This window comes from Mytilus edulis, chromosome 2 (assembly GCF_963676685.1).
Source record: "Mytilus edulis chromosome 2, xbMytEdul2.2, whole genome shotgun sequence".
NCBI classification, from domain to species: domain Eukaryota; kingdom Metazoa; phylum Mollusca; class Bivalvia; order Mytilida; family Mytilidae; genus Mytilus; species Mytilus edulis.
Window position 1 is genome coordinate 79,431,433 of NC_092345.1, and position 27,523 is coordinate 79,458,955.

General features: G+C 33.3%; 1 protein-coding gene across 4 annotated transcripts; it reads right to left on the reverse strand.

Annotated features, from left to right (window-relative positions):
- Positions 1-218: 218 nt before the first annotated feature.
- On the reverse strand, positions 219-22,878 carry LOC139513071 (collagen alpha-2(I) chain-like). Of its 4 annotated transcripts, none has more exons than XM_071301213.1 (5): positions 22,756-22,878; positions 13,206-13,289; positions 9,628-11,346; positions 1,612-1,670; positions 219-639 (listed from the first exon to the last, which is right to left on the reverse strand). In XM_071301213.1, the coding sequence occupies exons 2-4, from the start codon at positions 13,264-13,266 to the stop codon at positions 1,645-1,647; spliced, it is 1,806 nt and encodes a 601-aa protein (XP_071157314.1). In that variant the 5' UTR covers positions 13,267-13,289; positions 22,756-22,878; the 3' UTR covers positions 219-639; positions 1,612-1,644. The 4 variants fall into 4 exon arrangements, with proteins under 4 accessions (XP_071157314.1, XP_071157313.1, XP_071157315.1 ...); XM_071301212.1 differs by lacking the exon at positions 22,756-22,878 and adding an exon at positions 13,388-13,464; XM_071301214.1 differs by lacking the exon at positions 22,756-22,878 and having other exon boundaries at positions 9,700-11,346; positions 13,206-13,381.
- Positions 22,879-27,523: the final 4,645 nt, after the last annotated feature.

Consider the following 27,523-nt stretch of genomic DNA (forward strand, 5'->3'; position numbering starts at 1 on the left):
TAACAGAACATATATATTTCACTCTCTTTGGATGCAATAACATATACATACAAAGGCTTCTTCATATTTCTTTGTTTCTTAAATACATTCAATAATGTTAATATTCTAAGATACTCAATTACGAGGCTAAATGTGCTGTAGTAAACAAATGTGTTGTTCTTGTGTTAAATTGTGAAAATTTGAGGAAAAAGGCGGAAGTACAGTTTTACAAAATCATAACCATAATCACATGCATGTTTTATTGAACTGCTATTTACAAAGTATAAAGTTACAACAACAAAAACATTTCAATTTTCAATATAAAGTGTTCAGCTACCGATTAGATAATCAGTTTTAAAATAAATTACTTTTTAAAAATTCTATAACGACCATTTAACGACATAATAAGGAAACATAGAGACATTATTACATGACTTGTAGTTTACTTTTTGGTGTATTAACTTGTATATACAATGTCAGATCATACAAGCTATCTCTTTAATTGATTTATGAGAAGTAACTGCAAAGTCAGATCACCTAAACTATAAAAACCTAAACTTCTATTAAACAAAATATAACGAAGCTGGCTCTGTGTTTTGTAATTAGATTACTTTTTAATGGTTGACACATGAAAGCCCCTCTCATTTCAGTTTCGTCTTGCTGCAAAAAAAAAAAAAAAAGAAAAATAGGTAGAAAATAACATTTTCCTAACATGTTAATTTTTTGTATCAATTGCATAATTTTCGTACTATGATGCACATGCACTAACTATTAACATAAAAAGTTTTATCGTTTGATAGAATAAAAGTGTAGTAAACAAGGAAATAACAATACATTTACGACACAGTTATGTTTTTAACATCGATAAGTTATGTTTTATACATCCGTTACATCTCTAATCATGCCCTTTTATCATAACACTATTCCATTTGAGCAGTGTATTCATAAAGAATTTGACCATTTTAGTTCAACTGCTTGTTTAACAGTGATACTACGATAACATCTTATGCTTGTGTTTTTTGCGGAAGACTCTTATTGACTTGGGAAAAAGTTAAAGTTAGAGAAAAACGTTCAACTCAAACACATTTATACAAAAGTTAACAAATAAAAAAAAAAACTTTGTCTAGTTGTCTTTATACCATAAAATTCGAACATTGATATAAAAAAAATATGCTTACAAATTATTCTCTAAAATGTTTTCAAAATACTCGAGTAACAAATAATTCTATGTACGACACTTTCATTGTTTGAGAGTAGTCTGAGGGATAACAGTCAAACGAAATCGTAGTCAATCAGATAAAATATAACTGTGAAAGAATATATGTTTTGTAGAATTATCTAAATGTGCACAATAAATTTAAGAATGTATTCAACGTAATGAGAATTTCGTTAACATTTTGTTTTATCTCTTTTTTAATCATTTTGGAAATAGCCAAATTGAGTTAAATATTGATGTAAATAACAGAAGGAATTGGGTATCCCTGTTTGACTGCGTCGTTAACTTTGTATGCTGATACTATCAGTGTTTAGTCGTTTGTTTCCTGCTTGTATCAAAATGAACATTTATGGACAACACAAAATGTTCTTATATCTCTTAATTTCTGAAGAAGTGTTTAAATTTGTGATACTTACGACGCAAAATTTAGTCTGTATACAGAAGTACTATCAACGAGTTCTTCTGGCTGGTGCTACTGTTAAATAGAATAAAGAGTTTTAGATATGACAAGATTGGTTTACTTATTTTAAGCACTATAATTATATTTCTGATAAATACTCATTTAGGATTGTTTACTCTCTTTTTCGTTTGATATGGTGAAGGATGCTTGAATAGAAAGAGTTTCTCGAATGAGCAAACAGCCTGAAAAATCAAAATGTCAATATCAATATATAATCAAACGTTTTAAACATTATATGCATGAGTATTTCTATATCCATTGAACTATGTGTTAATATTTGTAAAACATCACCAAAAATTTACAGCATGCAACAAGCAATATGTACTTTTTGAGTTATTTCATTTTTTTTTATGGTGGGAAAAGGCTGACCCGGACATTTACCTTATATTTAGCAATGGCATTATTTGGGTCTCAAATCATGAGACAAAAAAAAAATCTCCTTATATTTTGGTATTGACCTTTTTATAAGCAATTAAAGTCTTCTATGAAAAGAAAAGTGGGTGTGGCAAAATATGTTATTATGTATCGTAGGGAAAAAAACCAAGAGCCCGAACATCTGACAAAAATTCCTAAACCTAACTGGACTACATTTTGAAATAAAATCCAAACAAGAAATGAGTTCAACTGGTGTTTTTAACTTCCTATATAACTCCATACGAGTATGTCAATATGACAGAATCTAAAAGCATTAAAAATATAAGTAATAAACGCATGTCACACATAAAGCACAAGTGTGCATGAATTTACCATTTGGTTGTGAACTGACAACTACAAATAGTATTTCATTGATGATTAATTTGATGCAAGTTTAAACACAAACGTGTATTTAAAAAAAGTTCTTGTGGTGGTTGGGTCGGGCTAATGGTTTAGTATGATATAATAACCATGACATATATCTCGATATGACAGACATCTCAGATTTCTTTGAGTAAAAAATATAATTTATTAAAATAGTCGCTTAAACTAGATATTTATTGTCTGAGAAACACATGAAGACTTGGATAATCCTGTTTACTATATAGTGCAATACTTCAAGCCATTTAAAGAGTAGGACAAGTGAGGGTTCTTTTTCAAATCGCTCTCTATTAATATCCACGTCAAAAATGCAATATAATCTTTGTTAAAATGTTCAAAAGATAACCAACAGAATGAAGAGGAAAATTTGCGTATATTTTCTCTTAATTTCATCACATTAATTGTGACATTTTATTTGTTTGTATTAATCATTTAATCATATATTTTGATATAAATCATTTTACTTCAGAATAGATATGTACATGTTAGCTATCAAATTCTTGACAAAACAAATGGCCATTATATAATACAATGTGTTATTCAAAATTGACATGATATAATGTCTTATTGACGACAACACCATTAGTCTTAATCATTGTATGTCTAGATTTACCTAAGTTGTAATATTTGACGCATGCTCAATCTACCCGGGATTAATTAATTCCTTATACAAAGAATGGATACATGACAACATATTTTGTTACGTACATGTTTCGTTTGTCAGACGACATGTGAATGAAGACATTATATATTAGGTATAATGTTTTACAGGTGCCACTGTTTACACCAATTCATTTAATTTATTGTATGCTATTAACAGGTTATTGTTTGACCATGTGTTATACATAAAAGTACGGGCTTAATTGGCTTGTGTTGGTCATCATTTTTCTCAGAAAAATGTTAGGCTCTTATTTTTTTGGGTCAATAAATTTGACTAGAAGTTTGGGTTTACAAGGTTATGAAAACTTGAAATAGATTCTGAGTGATGCTTTATCACATACTAGTATTCCCTTTTCAAGTTCAAATATTAAATATGTACAAGATTGTTTTACGGAGATCCCCCGTGTGAGAAAAAAAGACAGAAGGTACCAAGGGAAAATTAAAAACTCACAAGTCGAAGAAAAACATCTAGACAAATATGGCAAAACCAGAATAATACGAACCAGTCCAAAAACACTACCACAAACCACGTCAAAAACCGGAGGAGTGGGCTCAGTCTAAATCGTTTTAAAATTGGTCAAAAGATTATCATTGTTTTGTGTTTGATTTTCAGTGGCAAATATTTTATACATATATTCAGTACAGAAAGAAATCAATAATATTTCTGGTAAGTAGTTTCTGCAAAGTGGAATAAATGTGGGAAATTTAGACTAACATTGAATAGGGACAGAAAAATAGCCGTACAAATCAGACCACCTACGGATTCGTCAAAGAGTTTTTGCAGCCGATTCATCCGTGCAAAGAGGAATCGGATGAAAGTGCTGTATTGCTTTCAAAAATTAAATCAAATAGCACTATAATCTGATAACTGTAATTTGAAAGAAGAAACAGAACTGAATTAACGATCTTGTTTTGTCAGCTGCTTCGCATTTAAGAGTTACTTTTCTATTGTCCTAAATTCATTAATTTTCCCATTGCATATTTTCAGGAAGGAAAATATATAAAAATGTACTATTATGTAGGCTAACTAATACATGGATTTTCTATATGCAGTAGTTAATTACACTGAATTGATTTGAGATAAAGACAATTACTCGGAAAAAAGAAAGTATAAATGTACAAGGAATGCCTGTACAGAAATCTAAAAAAATCTGATCACATTAATTCAGAACAATAGGTACACTAATGTAAAAAAAAAAAGTCTAAGACACCTAGCACAGGTAATAACATGTATAATTCCAGTGCAAACTATCCTAGCACAGGTAATAACATGTATAATTCCAGTGCAAACTATCCTAGCACAGGTAATAACATGTATAATTCCAGTGCAAACTATCCTAGCACAGGTAATAACATGTATAATTCCAGTGAAAACTATCCTAGCATAGTTAATAACAAGAATGATTCCAGTGAAAACTATCCTAGCATAGGTAATAACATGTATAATTCCAGTGCAAACTATCCTAGCACAGGAAATAACATGTATAATTCCAGTGAAAACTATCCTAGCATAGGTAATAACAAGAATGATTCAAGTGCAAACTATCCTAGCATTGATAATAACAAGAATAATTCCAGTGCAAACTATCTTAGCACAGGTAATAACAAGAATGATTCAAGTGCAAACTATCTTAGCATAGGTAATAACAAGAATGATTCAAGTGCAAACTATCTTAGCACAGGTAATAACAAGAATGATTCAAGTGCAAACTATCTTAGCACAGGTAATAACAAGAATGATTCAAGTGCAAACTATCCTAGCATAGGTAATAACAAGAATAATTCCAGTGCAAACTATCTTAGCATAGGTAATAACAAGAATGGTTCTAGTGAAAACTATCCTAGCACAGGTAATAACATGTAGGATTCCAGTGAAAACTATCCTAGCATAGATAATAAAAAATATGATTCCAGAGCAAACTATCCTAGCACAGGTAGTAACAAGAATGATTCCAGTGAAAACTATCCTAGCACAGATAATAATATACAATTACTGTCTTTTGATGAGGTAAATGTGTGGTTTTATTGACTTTTGAAAAAACTGATATTCACTGAGGCCAACGAATTCCATGGTAAATTCGAAAAGAGGAAATTAATAAAAAAAAAATCATGAAATACTAGATGATATGACAAGAGATAACACACTCATGAAATGATACAGGATGTGACATTGGAAAACACACTCATGAAATAATGCAGGATGTGACATGATATAACACACTCATGAAATGATCCAGGATATGGTATTAGATAACACACTCATGAAATGATCCAGGATGTAACATGAGATAACACACTCATGAAATGATCCAGGATGTAACATGAGATAACACACTCATGAAATGATCCAGGATTTGACATGAGATAACACACTCATGAAATAATCCAGGATGTGACATGAGAAAAAAAAAACTCATGAAATAATCCAGGATAAGACAGGAGATAATCCACTCATGAAATGATCCAGGATGTAACATGAGATAACATTACTCATGAAATAATCCTGGATGTAACATAATATAACAAGGCCAGGAAATGCTCGAAGATTTGATATGAGATAGCAAACCCAAGAAATGCTCAACGAAGTAGCATGAGAAAACAAACTTATGAAATGTTCTAAGATGTAACATAAGATAACAAACTTATGAAATATTCTAAGATATGGCATGAAAAAACAAACGCAGGAAATGATTCAGGAAGTGGCATGAGACAACAAACACATGAAATGATCCTGGATGTACAAAATGTAATATGAGATAACAAACTTATAAAATGTTTTAGGATGTGACTTCAGATAACAAACTCATGAAATGATCTGCATACTACTGACATGTCCTAGGATGTGACATCAAATAACAATGTAGAATATGTTCTAGAATGTGACATGAGATAACAAACTTATAAAATGTTCTAGGATGTAACATGAGATAACAAACTTATGGTGTGTTTTATGAAGCGGTATGAGATAACAAACGCACAAAACGATCCAGGAATTGTCTGTCATGAGATAGCAAACACATGAAATGTTCTAGGATGTGACATGAGATATCACACACATGGAATGATCTACACCCTTAATACATGTCCTAGGGTGTGACATGAGCTAACAAACCCAGGAAATGATCTTGTATCTGACATGAGATAACAAACTCAGGAAATGCCAGAGGATTTAACAAGTCTTAGAGTAAAATAATTCATGAAATGCTGAAGAATATGATATGAGATAATCAACTCATTAAATGCTCGACGAGATGACATGAGATAACAAACTCTTAAAATGACCCAGGATTAGACATAAGCTAAAAAAAATTAATGAAACGTTCTGAGATGTGACATGAGATAGCAAACTTATGAAATTATCTAGGATGTGACATGAAATAACAAACTTATGAAATGATCCAAGATGTGAAAGCTTTCTTGTAACCGTAACACAAAGAAACAACAATTTATAAGCAGAATGTACGAAATATGTATTATTGTTGAATGAATGAATGATTATTATATTTGCAAGAGCACTGATATAGGACATACCATGGCAACACATAGTATATAGTATACACAATGTGAAACAAGACTGATAGCAGAGAACAATACAATGATGATATAACTAACCAATACTATCAGATCTAGCTTTGCATGCATTTATCAAATAGTTACAGAGCTTAATTGTACGCGATCTAGAATAAGCTTTCAACAAATAAGATGGTTAAAAAAATATATAAGACCATGAACAATAATAACCTGGCAAATTTACTCGCTCTACCTAAATGTCAGTGTGCTATCTCATGTCAAACCTGGAGCATTTCATGAGTTTGTTATCTCATGTTATTTCCTCGAATATTTCAGAAGTTTCACTGAGAAAATGGCATTTGCAAACATCTTTAGAAAAAAAGTAACGAATAGCGTAGGGCAAATCATTTCGATGACCACCAAAAAGTTGATTTGCTTTGCATATAGTAAAGAAATAACTTTAAATTAAATTAAACGTCTGAACCTCATTCGGGAAATGCCTTCCTATATGTTAACTTTTGATAAATGCATCCCAAACAAGGCTTTTGTTCAATGATGTAAGGAGTACTTAAGAAATGGATATTTCGAACAAAAATGTCATGAAATCATGAATAACACAAAGGTATATATGAAATTATGATATATTATGCAAAAACTGTTAATACATTAGAATAAGTGATACATACAGACACATAAATGAGACAATAAACATGGATAACATTGCAGGCTTTAGTGGTGATTAAACAGGTATAATAAACGTCGTCGACATATAACTTGGAATTATTTAAATTTTTTCGTAATTATTTCAAGTTTCTCCTTCAACATTACAAAATAGAGAGAGAAGAGTATAAAGTAGACAATGATTTATAAATGTAAGAGTATCAATCCCATAAAAGATAGTGAAATTGTTCACGTGTAATAAATAATTCTTGAAGATACAACTTCGAAATGTAATTCTACAAATGAAAACCTTAAAAATTCAACAGTTTACTGATTTAAAAAAAAAACCACCTTATATTGAGATAAACAATACTAACGCCTTTTTATAAAAGGTGTATGTAAGTTTATTTTACTGCAGACCTTTCGATTTATACATGTTTTGTTGTTTATCATTGGACAGACTGTAACTGTTTCTAAATCTTTAATTTTACTCCTAATTATAGCAAATACATTAATTTGCAAACGTTTGAATTTCCTTTCAACTTATAACAATACGGCTATCTTTAGATATCAAAACGGCATCAATATGTTTTATTGTAAAATAGAAAAACACATTCCATTGTCGGTGATTTTTTGAAAATTATATAAGTATAACCCTTTTACACAGCCAAATTGACAGCATTTACACTAGCATAGAAATATATGTTAATAAATGATAGATTAAAAATGATAAGAGAGGGACATTTTAACCATTTTGAAACGGGGTCGTTCCTAGAAAGGTCCTATAAAATCTAGACAAAAAGACATTAAACCAACTCAAAAGATAGCACAAATTCTAAGTATTATTCTATGTTATATTAGACATGCTGACATCTCAAATAACTAGACTTTTCTACAACTGACTTGCATTGATGTTTTAATAAGATAGAAGGGGTGTATAAACGATAGAATTTTTGCTATACTTTGTAGCTTTGGACGTTTTATTCAAAATGATTCAATACAAAGTGTCACCGCTTTTCTCAGAAGAAAATTTGAACATGTTTCAGGGAAAGATATTATTTTGCAATTGAATGTCTTTATTTGACTAAAAAGTGTTATAAATAATAAATGATTTATTTTCATATTTTATATGGTCCAATCATATACTACATGTAATTTGACATTCAAAATGACGAAATACTCCCATACTACCTCATCATGATAACAAGTTAAAGTATACGATATGGTGCCAAATTTTGAATGCATTTAGAAGTCTTTTAACTGCATCTAAATATGGAATTGATGATGGGAGTTTTTAACGACCTTGACTGACTATACAGCCCTCGCACGGTCGGAGTTGAATATGTAAAAAAACATATGTTTAGCTTTGATACTAACAGAGATACAGTCATTTAAACATTTGTTAATCTATTGTTAGAAACAATTCCGTATAAAAATTATATCATGATTATAAAAAAAATATCTAAGGACGGAATTTTGTGAGAAACAAGTTAAAAGTGAGAAAAAAACATAACCCAGTTACGATTATTTTGCCCATTATACGTAAAATGGGCTGTAGTTTTTATTTTTTTTATAAAATTTCCATTACACCACAACTCGTGGTGTTGCTCCTAATTAAGGAGGCTTATACTGAGCATATATGTTTGCATTGAGAACTCGTTAATTATTCCGTCCACTGAATGTTATTTAAAAATAATATGTTATTGCCAGAGGCGGATTTAGGGGGGGGGGAGGCCAGGGGGCCCGGGCCCCCCTTTTTGGGAAAAAAATTGGTTGCTTATATATAGGGAATCACTGAACCGTGACTGGAGCGGGCCCCCTCTTAGGTCAGTCAGTGGGCCCCCACTTATGAACATTTCTGGATCCGCCACTGATTGCTATGAACGTTTTCATTTTAATGATATGAAATATCTCTCGAACTGTCTCAGTGGCAATCACAACTTCGTTGCAAAATCGTAGTTTTTTTAACGATTTTCCATACACAGCCCAAACCTAAATGATTAAGTCAGTAAAAACAAATCTGGTTTACTCCCTTATATTTTCACATCTTACATATCATTTTTTTTTAATTTTGTGGACGGAATTTCGACTTGATCTTTTAAAAGATATTCGGAACAAAATAAAGAAATGAAAAATAGCCTTTAAGTAAAAATATGCGAATGAAGGGTTCCTGGGAGTAATTATTTGAAGTTCATCAGAAACAAAATGCTTTAAAATGTTTTTGATGCAGTATATTTGCCGTATGTTATTTATAATGAATTTTTAGGATTGAGAAAAATGCACATGCAGTCTACACTATTTCTGTTATCATCTACTTTTCTACAATCTACAAGTTATCTACACTAACCCTTGTTAATAGGAGGGTCTATCAAATTCAATACAGTCCTACTATCACCGACTACCTGCACCTGTCCCTGACCTGGAAAACGTAATCCTTGTGAAGGCTGTCCCCATGAAGAAAATCCTTGACCAGTAAATCCACTGGATGGAGGCTGTTGTGGAGGTTGTGATCCAGATGTTTGTTGTCCTCCTGTCATTTGACTTTGACCTGTTGATCCAGACGGTGGAACAACTGAGTCGAGCTGACCTTGAGCTTCTAACTCACGACCTTTATTGGCCTGTGCTGCAGCTTGTTCATTAGTCATATTATTAACTAATTGTTGTGTAATTTTTTCTATATCTGTATCGGATAAATCAACGCCTCTGTATAATATATTTCCATTTATATCAGATATTGTGATTATTTCCGAAACAGCTGTAGGAGGACCACCATTAGAACCACTCTGCATCACTGCAGCATCGGCTGGACTAATTGGTGGTGCTATTTCAACTTCGCCTGGTAAAAGTGAAGGCGCACCTGGAGGAATAAATACTCCAGACGATGGTCTACCAACCCCCAGAGGTCGTGTTATTGTTTGTGAAGGAAATGCTACGGGTTGAACTCCTGCCGGTTGTGCACCTGTATTACCAATATTAGCTGGTTGTGGTGCAAATGGCTGCTGACTTCCCATAGATTGTGCTGGTCTAAAGGTTTGTGGTGCTCCGAAAGTTTGAGGCGTTCCGAAATTTGTTGGTGTTCCAAAATTTTGTGGTGTTCCGACGTTTTGTGGTGTTCCGAAATTTTGAGGCGCTCCAATATTTTGTTGTGCTCCGAAATTTTGTGGTGTTCCAAAATTTTGTTGGTTACCAGATCCAAACATTTGTGGCGGTCTGAATGCTTGTTGTGTTCCAATTGTCTGTTGTGACTGTCTGTCTGGGGTTTGACCTTGCTGAGGATTAAAGGCTGTTGGAAATTGATTTGCTGCTGGTTGTGCGCGAGCTGTTTGAGAAGGGAATGTCATAGTTTGTTGGATCCCATTAACAAGGTTTTGCCCTGGCTGTATACTGCTCATGTCAATACTACCAATATTTTGTGGCATTACAGCCTGAGGTTGATTTCTAGGTCCTCTTTGTTGTTGACCTGGAGTACCCCTTTGTTGTTGACCTGGAATACCTCCTGGTAAACGTTGTCCGAAAGGCATACCACCTGGTCTCTGAAAATTAAAATTTGGGGGTTGTCCTTGTGCTCGGTTAAAACCGGGGAACGGGGGCATTCCAAATTGAGCTCTGTTTAAGCCTTGGGGTGTTGCACCTCCTGCAGTTGCAGCACCATTGGTCTGTGCACCTGCCCCAGCAAACCCCCCTGATGCAGGTGCAGGAGAAAGTTGTCTCGTCAATTCGTCTCCTGTTGCTCCCCCAAATCTGCCTGTAAAACCTTGCCTTCCTCCAGCTAACACATTATTAACACCAGCAACTACGGGAGCATTAAATGGAGTTCTCGGTAGCGCATTCCGAAGTTGCTGAGGTAACATATTTGACAACTGTCTAGTCAGTGGTTGAAAGCCTGGAGGAGATGGAATGCCTCCATTTAGTCCAAATTGCATTCCTGGAAAACCAGATCTCTGACCATTTAAAAATCGTTGCATGCCTTGCATTCCTTGCATTCCTTGCATTCCTGGCATTCCTTGCATCCCAAATATATTACGTTGACCAAGCAGATTTTGTCCAATAGCGGAGGGACGTTGACCTGCATAGTGAATAAAAGTGTATTAAAGTCATATGAAACTTCAAATTGAAAAAAAAAAATGAAGGATACGGGTTTTTTTTTATAACTAAATGGGCTGGTTGTTATTGAATGAATGTACATATACTTTTTCTCAAGAAAATTCTATAATTTGTCCAAATTTTAAAAGAAATAGTTTTTTTTTATTGTTTGCTTCCAGTAATCACTTCCCCGATATGTTTTTCGTATGCAGTGAACTCAGTGTGACCTTTCTCGTAAAAATCCGGTGTTTGCAATACGCATTGATTTGTATACAAATATATCATGCTTACAAGGGGTATTTGCCAAAAATACCGGTTGAGAGGTACAAATTTCCAGAGCCGTTAGGCGAGGGAAATTTGATTACCTCGAAACCGGTATTTTTGGCAAATACCCCTTGTAAGCATGATATAATTGTTTAATTCCACCGAATGTTCCACCTCAGAGAGTTTATTATAATCAAGTATCATATGAAATTTCGACTTGAATGTATAATTTTTGTATACACTGCAGCTGAGCTATTGTATTGTGGATTCCAGTTTTATGTGACCGGTTGACAATTCGTTGAGTTTTATTTATGACGTCATTCCCGGAATTTTTACGTCATTCGGTCAAAATTCAATAATGATGCTTTTTATCCTAAATATTTCATCTGGAACCATATATTTAGAATGACCATGAATTTGTCATATTAGAACAGAAATAATTCATTGAGTTATTTTTAGACATGGTATTCCCCATCTGCCATGGTATTTGCTAGGGTATTTCCCATCTGCCATGGAATTTGCTAGCAAATACCCCGGCATATGGAATTCCCTAATGGCAAATACCCCGGCAGAGAAAAGAAAATCTCAATATATAGAAATTGGTGAAAAATACCATGGTTCTCATCCAATCAAAATACAGCATTATTACATAAGGTGGAATTATTATTGAAATAAACTGTTATCTTATTGGACATGTAATACACGTAATCAATATCCATGCTTCTTTGTTGATTGTTTAAAGGTGACAATCGGTAAACTACGGCTTTAAAACACGACAATTAACTAGGTGCCATATTTTCACATCATACAAGACCAAGAAAAAAAAAATTACGTAAAAAATGATAAAACTCGTGCACAGAAGACTAAGTTTATGATAAAGACATAAGACATTATTTTATTTTACCAATTATGGGCCCTTGTCGTACAAGATACATGAACATCATAATACAATGATTATTATAGAGCAAATTTTTAGATGTATTGGTCAAGAATTGGATAAACATTATTTTTCATCATTCACTCGTTTCGTATGACTTAAAAGCGTAAGCTGTCTACTTGTTTTGAAAATAAATTGTAAATAATACCTGTTTATGTGTAAGCATTGAATGATACCGATCACTATCGACTTTCTCTGTTAAAGTGCAATTGTACTCTGTGTGAATAACATTTTCTACTCTAATACTGTAATTTGCTTTAATTTGTCAACTTTTCATTATAATTTTGAATTAGTATAATTTTTTTTTGCAGTTATGTAAAAGATAAAATAATACTTGTATATAAATGTACAAAATATTGGGGCTTAAACCCAGAATAGGAAGCATTATTTTATGTTTGTGTGTTTGTACTGGGACACATATTTTGTACAAGTCTGTATGTTTGTGCAATATTGTTTTTTGACTATTTATTGAAAATTTACATTTTTCAATGCATTACATAAATAAACTTGTTTTAAAAAGACATCTATAATACCGATAACACCCGAAGCAGCTCCATATTGTGTTATAAAATCAAATAAACAAGATAGGCGCTTGTTTATATACTAGTAATCATAAATAGATATATACATAAAAAACTTACCATTAGTAAATATTATGTTTAACAGTAATACTGTAATTCCAAATATATGTGAGAAAGCCATCTTTAACAGTTAATTGTAAAAATCTGCAAGAAACAAAAAAGTGTAAGTCGATCAGTAACTTCAATCATTTGACAACATGTTTGAATGGTTACGTTTGATTAGTATAAAGGCCTATAATCACCCGTCGTTTGTCAAACTAACTTGTACAATACTAAGACACGTCCCTTTAGGCAATACGCTTCTCTCATACATTTATATCAACCACTAAACTTTTCATGCAATTCATCTTATTTTTAAATTGATGATTTTTTTATTTTCAAATTCGTGTTTATTTCTTTTAGTCTGACATTTAACGTGATGCCATAAATCCTAAGGTTAAAATTAATCAATGTTTTAATTCAACTCTGTACAGGAAACAAATACAAAATGTTTATAATCAATTTCTCCTTTCAAATAATCTCTAATTAATTTGTTCAATATATCAAATTTAGAAATATATGAAAACAACCATAGTTTATATCGACTACGATTTGAGCTACTGGCCGATACCCAGTATGACTGGTACGTCCTTTAAAATAAATCGCCTGTACGACTAGAATCGGTATATATATATATATATCACATACATTTGTTATTAAATACTTTTGTTATGTTATATTTAATTATTTTCAACATTTTTATTTCACCACTCTATAAAAAATTTATTCATTTGATTTTAATTTCAATCATCAAAGTAAAAATAGATATTGTATGTGCATGCACCGAGGTGTATCTGATCACATATTATGAAAAAAAAACTTGCGCCTTTTAAAAATCGTTTTGAAATGAATTAGATTAAATGAAAAAGTCACATTGACCAATAGTACAATACATGTAGAGCCAAACAATACCACTCAGGCTGGATTTAGAAGCTCCGATCTTAACTTTTTAAAAGTCATTCCGTTTACCATAGATGTAGATTGTTGTACATGTATTACTATAGTATATGGTAATCACCAAAAAAAAATGTCGAAGAAAAACATATCCAACTGTATGTAGCAATTCATACACTTATTTATCATTGATACACTATATATGAAGAGTAAAAAATGTTCGCAGTCATCGTCTACCTACTTGGTTTTGTGATAGCGTGCTTATTCTGTTCTTAAACTGTATGGTCAAGCCAAAGATGTAAAACTGGCAGAAGTGCGTTATTTAATAAACATGGGCCGGGGAAAAGAAGTAAAAACAACGACCGGTCGCCTCAAAGTAGAATCACATGTTTTTCTACATATCGTTCACTCCTTGTGTTGGTCTTGTACAAAACAAGTCAGATTCATACATTTTAAAACACTTTATAACGGTTAATCTTGAATATTATCCATGTAAAATTTGTCTTGAGAGGCTAACCATCCAACATTCAATTGATCATCCAATATAAGCAATCATTTAGAACGTATATTTCATTTGTCTAATGTAACATCAGGCTAAATAATGTAATGGAAGGCAAGCACACATTATGAAATGATAGTTACAATGAGTTAATTGATAATGGGGAATTGGACACACAGTTGACAAAAAAAACCAAGTTATACTTTTAGGGAATTTTTTCGAACATTGTAAAAAGCGGAATGTAAACTTATATTTCGCTATTAGTAGCCGGTTTAATCAATTGTGTCTCAAAAACATCGATGATGTAAAATTGGCTTGCAAGTCAATATGCAAACCCTTTGAATCCGTATTCAGTAACAATGAATTAAAAAAAATGCCAGCATTGAAAAAGTAAACAAGGTAGTAATCGGAATTAAAGATCCCTTTATTTGACTGAGTCTGTCTGAGTACTTATATTTATAGTTATGTTAAAACTTTCTGAATTCTTCGAAGACCATCACGATTGTTAATTAGATGGCTCCTATTTAAAAATATACACGAACTGTTGATAGATGCACTTTAGAAATTAGTCCATGCATTGTAATTTGTTTCTTTTTGGACTTTTTGTAAATTTGAAATAAGTGATGAGATTTTGAGTCGAATCAGAGAACATGAATTTGACAGCTAATGCCTCTTTCAACTATGACTTTATAGATGATCTATATATGTTTTACGATTGAATTTAACATCACGTTAAAAGTTAAACAAATGTGTTAACGTGATTTCAAAACGGAAATAAAGAATAAAGAAGATAATTCTTATTTTAAAATGACCACATAAAGTCTTGTCACATGGACAATGGACTGCAGGCGAAATATTTTCATTTTTGATGTTACATTAATCATCCATTTCATAATTCTAAAACAAGCAGAATTACCTTTAATTGCTTACATCCACTTCATTTGAACTTTGACGGATATTTGTCTTTTTGAAAATTATACCACATCCCCTTATTTTATTTAGAAGCTAACCTTAAGTATTCTTTTAAAGTCATTCTTATAAGGCTTCAGTAGGTCATATATTGAAGCAGTAAAGGTTTGACATTATAACTATTTGCCTTTTAACGTTACTCTTTAGTTTTGTGCATACTAAATTGAGTATTCGTGGTCTGAAAAAACGAAACAACTAACTGCTAGCCCACATAACTCGGAATTAATTGTTTCACAAGTATATAAAATAGAAATCATCCAGTTCTCACACAAAACCATTGTAAAAATTTTGATAAAGATGTGATTCAACGTTTTAGCGTATGTCCAATTAATAACAAAAGTATTATAAAGAATTTGACAAAATTCCGTTTATGACTAATTTGCGTCATGAATTAAAAATGATTCGATTTTTTTGTTATTTTCAATCTTTCAACTTTGTATGTTATGTATGTATGATCGGTCAACGAGAGATAATCAGAGAAAAAATACCTTAATGCCGAATAAAAGAAGATAATGTATTATGTTTGACATACGCTAACGAGACAGAAACCCAACGACACAAATAATCCTATGACATGTCAAGGTCTACATAGATGTTTATTTCACCTATGAAACTAAGCAGCAGTTTGATTACACTTTAAATGGAAAACATGTGATTTAAAATCAATGGAGGTGTACTGATTGATATTTTAGACAGGGAAAACACGATTTATACTTTAGCTGGGCTCTGAACTACATGTAGCTTACAGTAACTACTAGTTGTGTTAGTGCTGAGTATCGAACGGATAAGGCCAGCACTTACCAACTGTTGGTTTTACAGTTCGTTTACTGTTGTTACATTACACCTCTCTTGAGTTAAGGAAGGTGGTTGAGCGTTCACAAGAATGTGTTAACACCGCCATATTCTTTATGTAATTGACCTAAGTCAGGGGCGTGTTATCTAATGGTTGCTAAGCCAGGAGCGTGTTATCTACTAGTTGCTAAGTCTGGAGCGTGTTATCTAATGGTTGCCTGTCATATTGGTTCAGAAGCGTTTTGTCTAATGGTTTCCTGTCCTATTGGTCCAAGAGCGTGCTATCTAATGGTTGCCTGTCATATTGGTTCCGGAGCGTGTTATCTAATGGTTGCCTGTCATATTGGTTCATGGTCGTGTTATCTAATGGTTGCCTGTCATATTGGTTCAGGAGCGTGTTATCTAATGGTTGCTAAGTCTGGAGCGTGTTATCTAATGGTTGCCTGTCATATTGGTCCAAGAGCGTGTTATATAATGGTTGCCTGTCATATTGGTTCAGTAGCGTGTTATCTAAAGGGTTGCCTGTCAAAATGGTTCAGGAGCGTGTTATCTAATGGTTGCCTGTCATTATGGTTCAGAAGCGTGTTATCTAATGGTTGCTTGTCATATTGGTTCAGGAGCGTGTTATCTAATGGTTGCCTGTCATATTGGTTCAGGAGCGTGTTATCTAATGATTGCCTGTCATATTGGTTCAGGAGCGTGTTATCTAATGGTTGCCTGTCATATTGTTTCAGGAGCGTGTTATATAATGGTTGCCTGTCATATTGGTTCAGGAGCGTGTTATATAATGGTTGCCTGTCATATTGGTTCCGGAGCGTGTTATCTAATGGTTGCCTGTCATATTGGTTCCGGAGCGTGTTATCTAATGGTTGCCTGTCAAAATGGTTCACGAGCGTGTTATCTAATGGTTGCCTGTCATAATGGTTCAGGAGCGTGTTATCTAATGGTTGTCTGTCATATTGGTTCATGGGCGTGTTATCTAATGATTGCCTGTCATATTGGTTCAGGAGCGTTTTATCTAATGGTTGCTAAGTCTGGAGCGTATTATCTAATGTTTGCCTGTCATATTGGTCCAAGAGCGTGTTATCTAATAGTTGCCTGTCATATTGGTTCAGGAGCGTTTTATCTAATGCTTTCCTGTCATATTGGTCCAAGAGCGTGTTATCTAATGGTTGCCTGTCATACTGGTTCCGGAGCGTGTTATCTAATGGTTGCCTGTCATATTGGTTCATGGTCGTGTTATCTAATGGTTGCCTGTCATATTGGTTCAGGAGCGTGTTATATAATGGTTGCCTGTCATATTGGTTCCGGAGCGTGTTATCTAATGGTTGCCTGTCATATTGGTCCAAGAGCGTGTTATATAATGGTTGCCTGTCATATTGGTTCAGTAGCGTGTTATCTAAAGGGTTGCCTGTCAAAATGGTTCAGGAGCGTGTTATCTAATGGTTGCCTGTCATTATGGTTCAGAAGCGTGTTATCTAATGGTTGCCTGTCATTATGGTTCAGAAGCGTGTTATCTAATGGTTGCTTGTCATATTGGTTCAGGAGCGTGTTATCTAATGGTTGCCTGTCATATTGGTTCAGGAGCGTGTTATCTAATGATTGCCTGTCATATTGGTTCAGGAGCGTGTTATCTAATGGTTGCCTGTCATATTGGTTCAGGAGCGTGTTATATAATGGTTGCCTGTCATATTGGTTCAGGAGCGTGTTATATAATGGTTGCCTGTCATATTGGTTCCGGAGCGTGTTATCTAATGGTTGCCTGTCATATTGGTTCCGGAGCGTGTTATCTAATGGTTGCCTGTCAAAATGGTTCACGAGCGTGTTATCTAATGGTTGCCTGTCATAATGGTTCAGGAGCGTGTTATCTAATGGTTGTCTGTCATATTGGTTCATGGGCGTGTTATCTAATGATTGCCTGTCATATTGGTTCAGGAGCGTTTTATCTAATGGTTGCTAAGTCTGGAGCGTATTATCTAATGTTTGCCTGTCATATTGGTCCAAGAGCGTGTTATCTAATAGTTGCCTGTCATATTGGTTCAGGAGCGTTTTATCTAATGCTTTCCTGTCATATTGGTCCAAGAGCGTGTTATCTAATGGTTGCCTGTCATACTGGTTCCGGAGCGTGTTATCTAATGGTTGCCTGTCATATTGGTTCATGGTCGTGTTATCTAATGGTTGCCTGTCATATTGGTTCAGGAGCGTGTTATATAATGGTTGCCTGTCATATTGGTTCCGGAGCGTGTTATCTAATGGTTGCCTGTCATATTGGTTCCGGAGCGTGTTATCTAATAGTTGCCTGTCAAAATGGTTCACGAGCGTGTTATCTAATGGTTGCCTGTCATAATGGTTCAGGAGCGTGTTATCTAATGGTTGTCTGTCATATTGGTTCATGGGCGTGTTATCTAATGATTGCCTGTCATATTGGTTCAGGAGCGTGTTATCTAATGGTTGCTAAGTCTGGAGCGTATTATCTAATGGTTGCCTGTCATATTGGTCCAAGAGCGTGTTATCTAATAGTTGCCTGTCATATTGGTTCAGGAGCGTTTTATCTACTGGTTTCCTGTCATATTGGTCCAAGAGCGTGTTATCTAATGGTTGCCTGTCATACTAGTTCAGGAGCGTGTTATCTAATGGTTGCCTGTCATATTGGTTCATGGTCGTGTTATCTAATGGTTGCCTGTCATATTGGTTCAGGAGCGTGTTATCTACTGGTTGCTAAGTCTGGAGCGTGTTAACTAATGGTTGCCTGTCATATTTGTCAAGGAGCGTGTTCTCTAATGGGTGCCTGTCATAAAGGTTCATTAAGCTATTAGTTTTCTCGTGATTTATATTCTTCATTATTTTTCACGACGCGACCTTTTTTAGTGTAATATATGGCATAGGGTTTCTCATTGTTGAGGGTCGCACGGTAAACAGTAGATGTTTACTTCATTCTTTTTTTGTCTTTGATTTTTGATGGATATTTGCCTCGTTTGGAATCAGAACATATGAGCATATATATAGTTTTATACTTATATTTTCTCATAATGACAAGGCTTGATATTAATTGTTTTAGTGCATTACCGCCAAATTGTTGACTTATTATGATACATATATACTTGTATACATATACATCACAGATGTCATTCTAATTTTAGTTGAGATACATATTAGATTATTTTCCTGAAAGTACAATAAAGTTCGTGTTACTTTTGGTCTAATCTATCGTTCTCGATCGCATGGGTTAGCCAAATGTTTAGCTTTTGTATTTTAACTTGAGGGTTGCAGTCGCCTTACTTGTTGTGACCCAAACTTGCACACATAAATGTTGACCCTATCATCAACATAGTGGTAATCTGATACAGATTTTCCCATCCTTCGTTACAAACTATTTTTTAATTGATACTCTGGATTCGGATTCCTCCGCGTATTTCGGATCGGGATACCCGGTGTGAGAAAGGTGCAATAAAATATTTCATCGATACAGCAAAATAACATAACAAAAAACAACAGAAACCTCAAGAAAAAAAATACGATCTTTAACAATTGACAAGTGTCTATACCACATCTAGTTGGTTGTAATTTCACAGAGAATACAAAAAGTCTGTCATTATCACACGTTATTTGTTTTTACAAAAATCCACTAAGATTTTATAACCGAAGACAACGACTCAACTGTACTTCGACAAAAACATGTGGTTGGATTACACGATATATTTTTTTTTAAATCTAACCATTGTTTTATGTTATCGCGATCATTTTATACAATACCTTATCAAAGATTTCAACCATGTTGAAAGCTAGCTCTAAATAGATATCCTCCGTCCTACATCCAAGTAGATTTCATACATCAACTTCATGAAGAGTCAAGAAAACCCTGATCTTTTGCAATGCTTGAAGTAAATACATATAACTACTACAAGTGATGAACAGAATTTCAAAATAGAAAACAAAATAAAAAATGTTAAATTTCGATAATGTTGAACCTATTAATCAATGACTTTTCGCAAAATTCAAAAGAATAATAATACTAAAATAACGCTTTATAAATTTAAAGCATCCAAAGCGCTGTTCTTGATTTACCATTTACCAGGATGCTGAAATCCTTACACGATTGTAAAAATACGTAAACATCAATATGACCAAAATGTACCTTAAAGGAAAGTCAAATTCATATTGAGTCATATTTGTCAGATGATTGGAACCTTAGTTTCTTTATACTGATTGTTTTAATGTCATTTGCAATCTTTCTCTTTAATCAATTTGAGACACTTTCATTTAAACTTAAATACAGAAATTGACAAAGATGGTCTGACTCGGTTTAGAACAAAATTTACAACCACAGTGATGATTTCAGTTTTCCATTTGTAAACTTCACACTTCTACATGTAGCAAAATTTCAACTTCGCCTGCATATCAACGATATATCTTCCAGTTGATAAGATATTCCAGAATAGGATTTGCTATTCTGATTTCTAATAGAGGGTTATGGCTTAAAAGGAAGCAATGGAATCGTTAGCTTCAATTGGTGAAGTTGGAGTCGTCCTTTCGGAAATTTAACGGACGGCAGCAAAACGTGACTAGCTTTCATAGATATATGACGACGTATATGTTCCATTTGTCGTAACCAAAATACCGTCATCTTTTCCTGGGACTTATCACAAGGTTTGTATGTTCATATTACATGTGGAGCAGGATCTGCTTACCAATTGTGCAATTGGATATTTTTCTTCTTTTTGAATTAATGCATATGCTAGATTTCTGTCGAAAATCATCAAACGCTCGATTCACAAAAAACCCAACAACAACACAATGTTTATCTATAACATTTATGTTAGGAAGGAGACGTCGAAATTCAACAGTCCACTGTCATGATAAAAAACATTAGACTGTCTTTATCATCTAACATCCTTGTGAACAAATGAAATAAGTAACTAAATACTTAAGCTTTTTCGTTATGAACTGTTTATGATTATAAAAGCTTAAAAAGAAATGTTAATCAAAGTATTTGCAAGACGGCTCCTACTAAAAGAGGGACGAACGATACCAGAGGGACAGTCAAACTTTTTAATCGAAAATATACTGACAACGCCATGGTTAAACATGAAAAAGACAAACAGACAAACAATAGTACACATGACACAACATAGAAAATAAAGAATAAGCAACACGAACCCCACCAAAAACTATGGGTGATTTCAGGTGCTCCGGAACGGTAAGCAGATCCTGCTCCACATGTGGCACCCGCCGTGTTGCTTATGTGATAACAAATCCGTTAAATAGTCTAATTCGGTAGGTCACATTCATGAAAGAGAGGGGATTGTAGTTACGACGCAAGAAACATATCCGATATCATTTGTGAAACGGTTATTCCATAACGGTCAACCAACTCGTGATGGCGTCCGTAAAATTTACGAAGGGATGATTTCAACTTCACCATTTGGAACTCTTGGTTTAATAGCGTATAGCCATTTAAAGGCATCTGCAATGATATTTTGAGAAAACCAGTAACAATGCGCGACTAGTACGCGACATATGTCATGAATGTTGTGATCATTATATAAAAATATACGTTTGTCTATTTAATATCATAATTCTATTCCCAACAACTGTTATTTTTACATTTAAAAACAATACACTGAACATTTGATTTCATTTTTTTCCACCTATAGTAATGTTTAAACATCTCTGTGATGATTGTATTTCAGTAACTGCTGTTTAATACCACAAAATACGAGACATACAAATCCATCAACACCTAAAGTACATGTTACACCTATACTATACAGATAGGCAACAACACAAAATATCGTTATACATCACGTGGCACTCGAAATCTACTAGTAATTTTCAGAGTGCAAATCATGCTGCTTATATTACAATTATGAATAAAAAGAAAATAACCCTAAAATATACTACCTTCTTATAATTGTACTATGATGAAAAACACCCTCTTTTCTCTGACATCGTTAAATTGTTGGTATAATTGTGATGTGTTTTTTTTTACTACTATTCTGAGACTACTACGTATATACTGACTGCATGTCAATATCCTAACTATAACACATAGTTTATAGTAGTCTCAATTTCAGCGTTCATATATAATATCATGTTTATTTAAAAAAAAAAAAAAAAAAAAAAAAAAAAAATTCAAACCGAAGTTCCTTTAACCCATACTAGTGAAATCCTAGAATGCGCGAGAAAATTAAAGAGAATGAACCTGGAAAGTAATTGAAACACATCGAATACCGTATGATATAGTTCGATAGAAATTTTGCCATTAAATGGATGTGGATTATTGGTATTATTTAATCAAAACATACATATATTTGAATTACTTTAAGGAATATTTAGGAATAAAAGTCGTATTCAACACCCTTCCTGTTGCTTGTTTTTTGTGTGTGTGAAATGTTTATAAATAGTTATTAAACTTACTGTAAAAATGGAACACATTAGTTTCTTGACCTGTTTTATATATCCATTTTTCTGAAAGGAAAAAAATTACGTAAATTGTTCCATGATATCCCTACGTATACCTACTCACTCAACTTCCGAATGCAAACACAGGTTATTGGGGGTTTGATTAAGGATAATTCTGGAACCTTAGCATGCTGATGCTGACATTTACACCACTTTTCATTGCTTAAAATTAATTATCAATGCAGGACTGCAAGGTACAGGATTTTATGTGAATTGTTGAAAAAAAAAAAAAAATATTTTTAAACTTATAAAAAACGGAATTTTAATAAATATTGTACACCGAAATCATCAAGAATATTTTTGATTTAATGCATAAACATTCTTCGTTACTGCCCTACCCGCCAATGGCGTACAAGGGCAGTAAGTAAGTAAGTAAGTAAGTAATGCATAAACAAGGAAGAAAATGTCCCATTGATGTTAATAATCCTTATAAAGACAAAAGGTATCTTAACTATACAATAAATGAACATATCTACATATTTATGTAATCATTATTTACAAGTCCCCAAATATGTGCCTTCATATAATGATAAAAAAAACATGTATGATAACTGATAGATCATAATAAATATTTATTGTTCTTATATGTTTTCGGATGGCCCTTGACCTTTATACATATGTATATAACACCGATGATACAATCAGTGTTATGTAGTATATACTGGTCATTCGTTGAGAAATATTTTGTCCGTTTAGACAATTTACGATGGAAATAAAACAGGTAATATCCAATTCATTTTACAGAACATTTAAGGCATATAAATTGAAACTACATTTTGTATTTTCAAAACTACTCGGAATTAGAACATATTCTAGGAAGTAATCAAAGTTTTTGTGGTTTAAAGTTATCGGTCTTTAAAAGTAGGTTATTTTCATGGTTTCCCACAATTGCCGTCATTTCCAAATAAATTTCGAGGTAAACAACTTAATAACTTAATTTTATTGCTAAATCATGCAAAAGCCATTGGCACATGTAATACAATATATTCCCCTAATACATTGTACTGTGACAAATTGAGATTTATTTATAACAAGTCATTATGACAATTATCATGCTTACATTTTTATTATACATGTTACCATATTCCAACAACAGTTTTTCTATATCTAAGAGCTTACGGATAGAGGGTTGTTGCTTAGTTACGAAGAAGCTAGGGTTCCTAGTGGTTTAGCTGAACACATTCCTTCACAAGCGTTTCATACGCCATCAGGATGTGGTTGTTCGTTTTGGAATATCTGTGTCGCAGTGACCCCTGTTATGTTCCAACTGTCGTAACTTACCCATCATCTTCTTCGACACTCCAAATGTTCCATTTGTATAATTTAAAAGTGATTTTGCTGATATCAGCCGTTCAAGAGATATGAACAAAATTAAAATACGACTACAAGAAATGGTTGTGCAAAGGTGCAACTGCTTATAATGCAATGTTCAATAAAAAACTTTAAAGATCTTAAGACTCCTGTAAAAATAATTATTACTAGAACACACCCGTGATATCACGGGTCCGTGACTGAAATAAAGTATATAACTATGCGCAAGCCTTATTTTAGTATTAGTATTGTCATCTGATAAAGTCATGCCGATTATAAGATACACAGTTTTTCCCTGCTTGCAAGTCTTTCCGTTTGAACCCGTCGAACTGAAACAATAATATTAATTATTTGGAAAACAAAAGGTCCTGGAATGGAGTATTTTTTAATCAACAGCATTGACCTATATAAGTTATAAATAAATTTGAATTCTTTGCATCGTTGTTTTACGTCAGCACACTAACAAATTGAAAACTGTACCTATACGCCTTATTTTTAGTCCAGATTTTTAGTATTCGTATTGTTATCATAGAAAGTCTTACTGATTAAAATACTACAATAGGTAACAATTTGACAATTTAGTAGTGTCAACCCTGTGGTTATGACCCGTGTATATAGCATATTAATCCTGAATACAACGTTTGGTGGTGCGCCTGTCAGATGCGGAACGTACAGATAAGGTAATAGGTAACAGGTGAATATACTATTGGTATCGGTAACGGACCCGACCCGGAACTTCTTAATTATTGGCAATATTAATTACGTGGAAAACAAAAGGGCCTGGAGTGGTGTAATTTTTAATCTACACCTTTGTACTATTATAGTTATATATAAAGTTGAATTCTTTGATTCGTCGTTTTTACGTGATGACGGCTACCAAATTGGACCTCGTAATTTTAGTATTATAGATAGATCAGCACGGATTGAAATATAATTTTATACAATCTGCCAAGCATTGAACACCTGAGAGTGCTCATAAAACCAGACAGCGTCGCGTCGGAGTGACCTTGTCCCGAAAATTTAGATGTTTGATTTTAACGGTTGACCAATGAACCATCAATATGAGGTCAGGCAGACGTGTTCACCGAATAATATTATAAAGTCCAGCTATATTTGTCTCATTACGTACATCAACGGAAAAAATCCCAATTCCTCTATCTGACATTTATCTTTGCAATTATTCTAGAGGACAAATCATATTACTTCTCATAAAACTTACTGAAAAAATCATAGATGTATTATATTGACAAAACCTTTTTTTCAGTCATTACGCAAAAGACAATAGATAATTATGTCCTAGTTTGGACCTGCAGAATGATTGTCTCATCTTTAAAATCAAATCTTTCAATTGGTCCTCGCTCGTGTCCAACACAGCAAAATGAAAGATCTGATTTTAATGAAATTGCACCTTTACCGACATCTGTCAAAAGCATGACGAAACCGTACAACGGCATGAAATCGAGATTGATGGAAGCAAATTCAATTGCACATTAAAAAAGATCAAGCACTTTCATTTACTGATTACCATTAGTTCTGGTGTTAAAATGACAATTGTTAATGGGAAAATGCAGCTTGAACATTGTATATGTTGTGTGATTAAAATAATAACACAACGTTGACTGCTGTTGACAATTTTACCTATTATGTCTAATTATTTTGTTTACGAAATCGTTGTCAATATAATGAAATTGTATGTGACTGTCATACAAGTAAGAGGTTTAGCTAGCTATAAAACCAGGTTTTACATGTCTGTACCAAGTCAGAAATATGACAGTTGATGTCCATTCGTTTGATGTGTTTGAGCTTTTGATATTGCCAGTTGATTAGGGACTTTCAGATTTGAATTTTCATGGAGTTCACTATTTTTTTTATTTTACCTTTTACAGAAAAAAAAAACATAAACTAATACAATATTCAAATTATATGCCAAACAAGTCAACGCAATCGCTTATGATTTGCATAACAAGCTAAACAAGGTTGAAATTTTAGGAAAAGTCAATGGTATAAAAATAAACTTTGGGGTTTAATTTTGCACGTGAACATACACCATTATATCAGCCAACCCTGTAGGATTTTAGGTAAAATAAATTAACTATCATCATTCATGCGATAAGATTTTGTTGACATGTTTGAAATAAACCATCTTCGCTAGCCAAGGATTACGATCCACTTCCCTCCCCTCCACCCTTGACGGATCGAAATAAGGGAGCTACCATTTAATTTTTAGGGAGGGGGGGGGGGCTAGGATGAAATTTGAAAAAAATAGGCAGGACAGGAGTTTTGAGTAAAAAAAAGGCAGGATGAGACACTTGCAAAACAAAAAGTCAGGACGACAATTTAGGTAAAAAAAAAGTCAGGATAAACTAAAAAAAAAAAAGGCAGGACCGAACAGAGTGAAAAATAAAAATGCAGGACAGAGATTACAGTAAAAAAAAAATGCAGGACAAAATTTTTCATCCTAGCCCCCCCCCCCCCCCCCCCCCCCCCCCCACAATGTTCTATCATTTGATTTTGCCATTTGAAAACGAAAAGTCCCAAATCAAATGGCAAAATCAAATGATAGAACACATCAAACGAATGGACAACAACTGTCATATTCACGACTTGGTACAGGCATTTTCAAATGTAGAAATGTGTTATGAATGTATTACATAAAGCTAATAAACAACAGTACCTTTAAGAATTAGATAATTAAACATATCTAAAAGAAAAGTTTCTCCTCAGTATTATAAAGCTTATTGGTTTTAGTCAAAACAAAAACAGGCCCTGGAACACTATAGTGAGATAAATAGGTAACCCGTCTCTCTTCTGAGAAAAACTAGAGGCTCTTAAGAGCCTGTGTCGCTCACCTTGGTCTATGTGCATATTAAACAAAGGACACTGATGAATTTATGACAAAATTGTGTTTTGGTGATGGTGATGTGTTTGTAGATCTTACTTTACGAACACTACCGCAATATAACCATTATTTCAGTTGTCGGAAAAGTATATGAATACATTATGTCAGTCAACCTCATGAAATCTTATCAATCTCTGTTACAAATTGGATTTACAAAAGGATTATATCAAAACATTAGAGCCTTCATATCTTTTAAAGGCTTGCTCACAGATTTCCGGACAGCAAACCATCTGTGTCGCAGCACTTGAAGAAGGACGTTTCAACTTTAATTGATGAAACATTGATGGACAGGTTACTAGTATGTCATTGTAAATTAAATATGAATTTGTGGAACAATATTGAGAGAGAAACTGGTACCAGCTTCAATAATTCTCTGATAGAAAATAAGTTTCTAAATAATAAAATTTTCAAAAGAAAGAAATAATCTTAAATGATCTATTACAGTATGTGTTCCATGCATAAAAATAGTATAGAATATTTTTAAATTTAATTTAAATGAAGTTTAAAAATTTG